At 39.6% G+C, this 8825-nt stretch overlaps 1 protein-coding gene across 1 annotated transcript; it reads left to right on the forward strand.

Annotated features, from left to right (window-relative positions):
* Nucleotides 1–375: 375 nt before the first annotated feature.
* c1qtnf6a (C1q and TNF related 6a) lies at nucleotides 376–8692 on the forward strand. Its single transcript, XM_034142439.1, is given in 4 exon segments — nucleotides 376–601; nucleotides 5321–5527; nucleotides 7444–7811; nucleotides 7813–8692. Coding segments are annotated over 3 exon segments (753 nt in total). The 5' UTR covers nucleotides 376–601; nucleotides 5321–5328; the 3' UTR covers nucleotides 7999–8692.
* Nucleotides 8693–8825: the final 133 nt, after the last annotated feature.

The following is an 8825-nucleotide window of genomic DNA, read 5'->3' on the forward strand; positions in this document are numbered from 1 at the left end:
AAGCTCATTGTAAATACAGCATGAATCTATTATTTTAGGGTTTCACTCTAGAGCTCTAGAGTGTACATACAATAACTACATTTTTAGTTTGTAAGTTTTTCATTTAAATTAGACATTTCCGTCTTATCAGGGCACATTCTTTTAAGGTGAGGCACAAGGTTACACCAGGTCTGGAAATGTTGATTATTGCCTCTCTCTCTCTCTCTCTCTCTGTTTCAGCTGCAGCAGATAGCAGGGAAAGAGGAATGGAGGAATTCAGCAGAGAGGAAGTGCAGACCTGGGGGGGGGGACGGACCTGTGGTTTAGAGACTTTGTAATTAGACCCTGCAGGGTGGTCCTCAGAGTTATGATCGCACAAACTGCACTGTACACGATTTACCTGCAGCGAAACAACACAGATTGAACTACTGCCTTCTAGTAGCTTTAACAGAAGCATCAACTTGGTATAAATCTGCTAACAGTCATCCCATATCAATGGAGAGACACTTGTTGCCTGCATGAAACTAGGAGGGATCTGTGGGAGACACATAGGGGAGAGCTGCTGACTCAGGACTCTCTCTCTCCTCCGGAGGACTGAAGCAGCTGCAGGACCGTGAACGAGGTGAGATCCATTCAGATTAATGTGTCAGTTATCAGTCTGCATGATCGCTGAATGGGAGAGTTGTTAGAAAATGAAACGATGAACTTCTGATCGCAACTTTTTTTAACGCTTGAACCTCACCGGGCTGCACGAAACCACCAATAGAAACAAATCCGCGTTTATAGGTAATCTGCTAAATGTAGACCATATTTAATTAGTTGTTTCACTGTCTATAGCCCCTTTGGGTGTTTACTTAACTTGGACTTTTCAAACGTTATGGTAAAGATGAAGTTTTATCCTAATTGGATTTACAATGCATATCTACATTTGCAATAAGAAAACAAAAGCGCCAAAACCCATAAAGAAGCCCCTCCTCCTCGTCGGGACAGTGTCTAAATATAGGAGAATAAACTTTGTGTGTTTTCCATTTACCCGTTTCCAGTTCAGATGGGGAAAACATTATGTTATGTAATATCCCTGGTCTGTGTAGGAGCCATATGAAACACACTGGACATCCCAACAGCAGTTCAACACAGCAGCAGATTTACACTGAGTGACTCCAGATTACACAACATCAGGACCAACAATAATATGTTAATTTAATATGCATATGAAGCTGTATTAAGCTGTACAACGGTGTTATTAGTGCAATTGTGATTGTGATAAACACACACAGCATCAGAGTTTATAAAAGTGCAATAGGAGGCTATCAAAACGGTGCTTCCTAACAACCCTGAACATAACATTGGATATGTCAATGGGCCCCTGTGAGAGACTGAAAAATACACAAACAAACAACGAAGCTATGTTATGTTGCTTTACATCCGTTTGTGTCTTTTTGCACTTGTACAATACAATAGTCATCTTGTGTCTCTTTGTAAAGATATTGCATATTCTTATGGTCATTTTGCATTTCTTTGTAGTAGTGTATTGTCTCTTTTTAGCCTCTATTAGAAGTTATTTTGTGTTTCTTTGTAGTCATTTTAACTAACCATTCTGCCTAAGCCATTTCGCAGGGTCTAGTTTGTTTTGTGTCACTTAGATGTAGCTGTTTTGTGGCTCTTTTTTGTGTCTCTGTGGAACTTTTTCATATTGTTTTGCCTCTTTTTTTGTATTGGCCTGATCTCTTGTCAAGATCAAAATCTTTCTGGGCATTTTGCATCTCCAAGTAGTCATTTTATTGTCCTTGTAGTCTTTTCTATATCCATATAGTCGTTTTGTGTCTCTTTTTGTAGTCGTTTCTGTGTCTGTCAGTGGTCTTTACTGGTCTTTTTGTAGACATTTGATTTCCTCCATCCTCCAAATGATCAACATTTTTCAAACAGTTTCAAAAAACCTTCAGAAGAATAAAGTATTTGGACTGTATCTGAGTGTACATATGTAACTAATTAACTGGGAACTCAATGTAAAGACCACAAAATGGTCCAGTTTCAGAATACCATTGGGAATATAATTGGTCCAAGTTGTTTTGTCTGCTGCAACAGTCACAGCGTTCCCTAACGTTTAGAGTATCTGTTTGGTGGTATTTTCCTGAGTTGTGCACCCCTGTATGGAGGATGCAACAACCAGGCAGTATGGATACAGCTGTCCTGTATAAACACAGCAGGACACACTGTTCCAGTTACAGGCTGATCACTGGCACACAGCCATTGCTTTTCCATTCAAAACTACTCAGCTTGGCTCTCTGTATAAAAAAAAAAACCCACTCCACTGACTTTCTCTGGATAAAATAAGCCTTCAACCTTTTCTGAGCTAATTGAGGATAAATTATGGGCTGCCTGCGGGGTAATTTTTCAGGTGATTTATGGTCCTTGTGTGCTCGCTCCATTATTTTGACATTTTCTTTACTTTGGGGATTTGTATGAGAAGCGCATTAGTGAGGAAACATTCTCTGTGGGTGAGTGAGTGCAGAAATCCTCCATGGATTTTCCTTTTAGCAGCCACTGTGAAAGCATGGCCAACTCATAATTACAAAAATGCTTCACTTTATTAGTTTTTCCACAATGTTTCTTTTCTTTGGGGTGATACATGCTTTCTTTGGCTCAGGGTTGAAGATTCCTCTTTCTTTTTTCCGCTGCTCTGGGAGTGACATCCAGGACACATAATGGTCTTATTTCCTGAGAAGCTGCTGAACAACGTCTTGTACATATGTTTCTTAAATTCAATTTAATCGTCTTTGCTTCTGGTGGTTTTCCCCATTTTCTTGTGTGAACTGAGGATGTATGTTTCCCTCTTATTTCAGAAACATTTAACATCATTAAAAGGCAAAAGTCGGAATGAATCCCAATTGGTGAATTAAATATTCAAGTTGTGTTTAATCCACAATTAAACAAAATGAGATGAGTGGTTCATAAAAAGATAGAAGCAAATCCCCGACAGGCTTTTATCTCATCCTGCTCTAATTCCTTCCTCTCTAATTTAACACCGTTTTGTGGCTTTTGGGAATCCCCATGGTTTTGCCTCATCTTAAAAATATGCAGACCTTTTAACTTTTTAACCCTTTCTTCACCAAGACCCCTAAAGGCTTAAGAATTCTGCAAAGAGGTTTTTCTGTTTTAGCTCAAACACTTTATCTAACTTATAATTGTGTCACTTTTTGAAATTCTAGCAGTTTTGATTATCAGATGGCGCTTTTCATTGGTGGGTCAGTCTACCACTTAGGTGCATATTGAAATAGCTCATCAACTATTGGACCAATCAATCGATCAAAACACTTTATTAATCACAGGGGGAATCTAGGTTTTGTGACAGTTGCACAATATTGGAATACAACAACAGAAAAACGTTGATGGAAACCTTGAAACGTTGTTAGGAAAGTTGATGGAAACGTTGATGGAAACGTTGATGGAAGCGTTGATGGAAGCGTTGATGGAAGCGTTGATGGAATGATTTTGATGGAAAAGTATTTGATGCAAGCGTTGATGGAAGCTTTGCCCGAACAGTCCTGAAGCCATCGATGGAAAGGTTGTTGTCAGATATATCGTGGTGCAGCCATGTTTCCATAACGCACATCAAACTACATTCCAGATATCCTGTCTGACTCCTGGCAAATGGCGTTGGATTGGTTACTGGGAAGTTTTTGTACAGGCGTTCATGTTTTCCAGAAGATGGTGCCTACCTTATGACCTTCCCTCAGCCAATGGGAGAAAGGGCTATATTTAGAGGGTTCTAGCTGATATAAATTATTTTCAGCGCGCACTGCCTATTGCTTACAGTCAGATCAGCGACCTCAGATGCCAGAATGGAGTGCAAGGAGCTATTTTACAAGGTAGTCAAAAGCTTAATGTTCAACAGACAATAGCCAACAAGTTCCAACAAAGCAGTTCGGTCAATGCTTTCAGCCTCTTTTGCACTCCACACCAAATGTTTATCCGTATTCAGCCAGAGCTGTCTTAGAATTGATTGGTCAATACATCTGGCCAACAAAATGAATCCAGAACGCTTCCGATGCCAAAAATCCTGCTGCCTACAAACTACTGGCTGTTTATAGAAAGGATCTTCAAATGTTAATCCGTCCATTACTTTGTTTATGTCCAAATACCTCAGCTCTAGTTTGTGCCTGGTTTAGACTAAGACATGGTTAACAATATACCTGCTGAACATCACAATGCTCACTCAATGTTCACTGTAGCGCTGACTCAGATCCAGTTGCAATAGGTCAAGTGAAATAAATCCCCAACATTCACCAGGAGAAGATTCAAGATTCAAAGATTCAAGATTCAAGATTCAAAGGTTTTATTGTCATATGCACAAAGCTACAGTGTAGAAATGACAATGAAATTCTTCTGAGCTGAGCTCCAACAATGCAACATATATAATAAAATACAATAAAAAATAGTGCAAGAAGTCTATATACATGTCAATAGAATATGATATGTACATTAAGACAAAATTAAATACGGTTTATTGTGGTGATAACTATTTATATAAATAAGTAGATTCATTTATAGCTGATTAGTCGAAAACGCTGTGGCTCTTCCAGTCACGTTCTGAACAGTGAATATGAACTACCATCTAATCCAGGGGTGTCAAACAAAATGTCATCACGGGCGACATTTGCATAAAGGTTGCACTCAAAGGGCCGGTTGTAACTATATAAATATATAATATATATATATAAAATAATGTATTATATTACATTATTGCCTCTGAATTGGATTATTATCGGATAGGATAATAACTTAGTAATTAACTACGTCTGAAAGCAGAAGTCCAGGGCAAATAATTGCAAGTCTCTTCAGTGTGCATGTCACAAAACGAGATGCATTGTGGGACATGTAGTTTATGGGCAACCTGCTTCTGTAAAGTGGCATGTAACCGTATAATAAATGTATTATATTCTTTGCAAGCTCTTGCGGGGCCACATAAAATGAAGTCGCGGGCCGGATTTGGCCCCCGGGCCTTGAGTTCGAGACCCCTGATCTAATCGGAGATACAGGGTCCCTCGATTCAATAAAGTGAGACTGAAGCATCCTTTGTGCTCCAGTCAACCCTCACAGTAAACACAGAGCTGATCCCAGATCAAATGCACGCTGAAGGCTCTTTGAGCAGGTTTTCTCTCACTGATCGTGCTGTTATGTTAATGTTTGTTGTTTGTGTTTCATGTATTGTATCTTGGTATTTGTCTGTTGACGTTACACATGGAGCTGCTGTGATGCAAGTCAAACTTCAGACTTGATCTGACCATTCAAGTTTAATCGTACAGTTGTCATCTGATACCCTTCTCTGTTCTTACTCTAGGCACAGATATGCTGGGTGTCCTCGTCCTTCTGTCCCTCGCCTCCCTCGGGGCCCTGGTGCCCCCCCCAGGTTCTCCTCGTGTCCCCTGCAGACGCTGCTGTGATCACCTGGAGCCACCAGAGGGCAGCGGAGACCCTCCTCCGCCAGAAACACAGCTCAGACACAAGCCTGAGATCCACACCTACATCAACATGACCATCCTCAAAGGTACTCCATGTCAGACCACCGTTTGTCTTGGTTGATGCACTTTTAACTGCCATATATGGCCACATCTTAGGTGTTTTAGGATGCTTTAAAAGTCTGCATTTGCTGATAAGCAGAAAACTCTAGAAGATTTTAGAGAATGCTGCAGGTTTTCCAAGTTATGCAATGACTTTCGAAAGCCAAAAGTTATCTTTTTGACATGAAAAATCTTCTTTATCAAGCTAACTCCCACATATTTTCTTCAAGTGGAATTTAGGGTGTAGAAATCAATGGCATCCAGCAATGAGGTTGCCGCCTTAATACCGCCTTAATACCGCCTTCTCACCCTTCTCTTTCCAAGTGTGTTTGACAATTTGAGCAATCACAATTACTTTAACGCTTAATTGCTGATCAAAAACCTTTTTGTCTGTCGATCGACTCATTCTAGATCAGGGGTGTCAAACTAAATTTCATCGCGGGCCACATTCGCATTATGTTTGCACTCAAAGGGCCGGTTGTTACTTTAAGACTATATACAAATGCATATCTAAATATTGAATATACAGTATATAAAATAATGTATTATATGACATTATTGCCACTGCATTGGATGATTATTGGATAGGGTAATAACTTCATAATTAACTACGTCTGAAAGCTGAAGTCTAGGGCAAATAATTGCAAGTCTCTTCAGTGAGAATGTCACAAAATGATTTAAAAGAAAAGCCAAATTCTGGAAAAAAAGTCAAAATAAAAGAAGTGAAATTTAGAGGGAAAAAAAGGTGACATTTTGAAGAAAAAAAGGCAAACTTGAAGAAAAAAAAGTCAAATTCTGCGAAAAAAGTCAAATTTGAGATGCATTGTGCTACAGTACATGTATGGGCAACGTGCTTCTGTAACTCGCCATGCAACCGTATAATAAACATATTATATTCTTTCAGAGCTCTTGTGGGCCACATTATATCATTTTATTATATCATAACTTAGTACTTTTTTTAACATATGTAACATTAAGCTAATAAAGGTATTCTGATTCTGATTCTGATGAAATTAAGTCGCGGGCCGGATTTGGCCCCCGGGCCTTGAGTTTGACACCCCTGGTTTATACAGTGTGAAGAACTCTTCAACTCAGCTTCAGTACCCAACAAGTTACTTAAAGTGGACCTATCATGCTATATTTGAATAATATAGTGTAGGACTATACCTATATAAGGCATATTTATACTTTTTTTTTTTCAAAATACCAAACAGATCATGCATTTTAGCCATGCCTCATTTTGCTCAATTTGAAAATGTTTAGCTCTGTTTTTGCAAGGGCTGATTCTGTGAGAACAGCACCATCTACAGGCTTGGTATATGTACTACAGCGTCTCCAGCGCTTTCGAACGGCAATGGCCGTGGCTGTCTCCTCCTGATTGGTGGAGTTGGCCCAATAGCCGTAGCGCCACTGTCCTGACGTCAGGACCGTGTTCAAATCTGGATCAGTTTTTATCAGATCCGTTGCAGCCCCTTTTTTAGAGATTTGGGTATGGAGGAAAATAGAGAGGGTTGTGTTTTCTGACACTTGGTGAGTTCCCTGGAACACCGGGGACCCATATTCATGTATAAAAGACGTACAAAAGTGCATTTTGCATGATAGGTCCCCTTTAAGTTTGAACTATTCACATCTTACACTGTACTGCAACTTTTATTCATGTACCTGTGTTATTCATGTTTTATTTCTTTGCTTTTTAATGTTTCTAATGTGTTTTATGCTCTTAATGTCTTTCATTTTTGTAAAGCACTTTGAATTGCCTTGTGTTGAAAAGTGCTATAGAAATAAACTTGCCTTGCCTTGCCTTGCCTTAAAACACATCAATCGTTTTCTTAAATGAAACGTAACTTTGTGTTAACATATTCTTTATTTCTGACGGTAGTTTGACGATAATCTCTCTGTTTAGGTGACAAAGGAGAACGTGGCGACCGAGGAACTCCAGGTAAAAGTGGACAAGAAGGCCCTCCAGGCTCCAGAGGTACAATGGGCTTGAAAGGCACTAAGGGCCCGGCGGGGGTCCCAGGAGACGCCTGCAAAGTCCAGCACTCTGCCTTCTCCGTGGGCCGCCGCAAATCCCTCCACAGCCTGGAGTCCTACCAGGCGCTCGTCTTCGACACGGTCTTCGTCAACCAGGACGACCACTTCAACATGTTTGACGGGAAATTCCTTTGCCGCGTCCCGGGGATCTACTTCTTCAACCTAAACATCCACACGTGGAACTTCAAAGAGACGTACCTGCACATCATGCACAACGACACGGAGAAGGTGATCGTTTAACGCCCAGCCCAGCGACCGCTCCATCATGCAGAGTCAGAGCCTGATGTTGGAGCTGAAGCTGAAGGACGAGGTGTGGGTGCGCCTCTACAAGAGGGAGAGGGAGAACGCCATTTACAGCGATGATGTAGACGTCTATATCACTTTTAATGGATACCTCATCAAAGGAACCACAGAGGGGAACTAAAAAAGAGAGGTAATGCAGAAAGGCCGAGCATGAGACTGTTGAGCTCAGGTGGATGGAAAGCAACAAATTGGAAGTTTCACAGACTCACTGAAAAATTGTTTCTTCTTAGGTTTATATTGAGATTAAAATAGAAGTTCACATCACTAAAAAACTGTGAACGTTGTCTTTAATTAAATGTATTATGTCACCAGATTACACATAACTGTATTAGGTTAGTTGAAAGCAATAATCTTAAATTGAACCTATTTACATTTTATTGCTTTCAACTAACCTAATACAATTATGTGTAATCTGACATAAGACATAATACATTTAATTATCAATGTTTCCATTTTTCAGTGCAGGCTTCATCGTGGTGCTAAAATAAAAATGTCAAGAAATTAACTGAATATGCTGTTTAAAGTATAAATATGTCAGGGTTTGTGACTTCAGGGTAATTTTTGTATCCAATCTTCGCTTTTTTCAGTAACTTGACATGTGATGCTAAAAAAACGGTCTGTGTTAATGAAGCTACCAATTTTATAATACTCTTGTGTATTGTTATCACACTAATGTACATGGTTTTATACATAAAACTGTATAGTGTTCAAATGTTATGAGCCAAACATGAATGCAGTTCCCCAATATGACCACTAGAGGGAAGTGTACACCCCACTTACGGTAAAAACGTTGAAAATAAAACAAGCAAAACAGACTTCCGTGTTTCTGTTATTTGAAAGCTGTTTACGACATAATTTAATACCGTTAAAGCCAAAGATAGCCGTCTTAAAACATGGTTATGTAGATTTTCTGTAAGCTAACTCAAGTTTTTGTTGGTGTGTCTGAAT

Source organism: Trematomus bernacchii, unplaced genomic scaffold (genome assembly GCF_902827165.1).
Source record: "Trematomus bernacchii unplaced genomic scaffold, fTreBer1.1, whole genome shotgun sequence".
Lineage (NCBI taxonomy): Eukaryota > Metazoa > Chordata > Actinopteri > Perciformes > Nototheniidae > Trematomus > Trematomus bernacchii.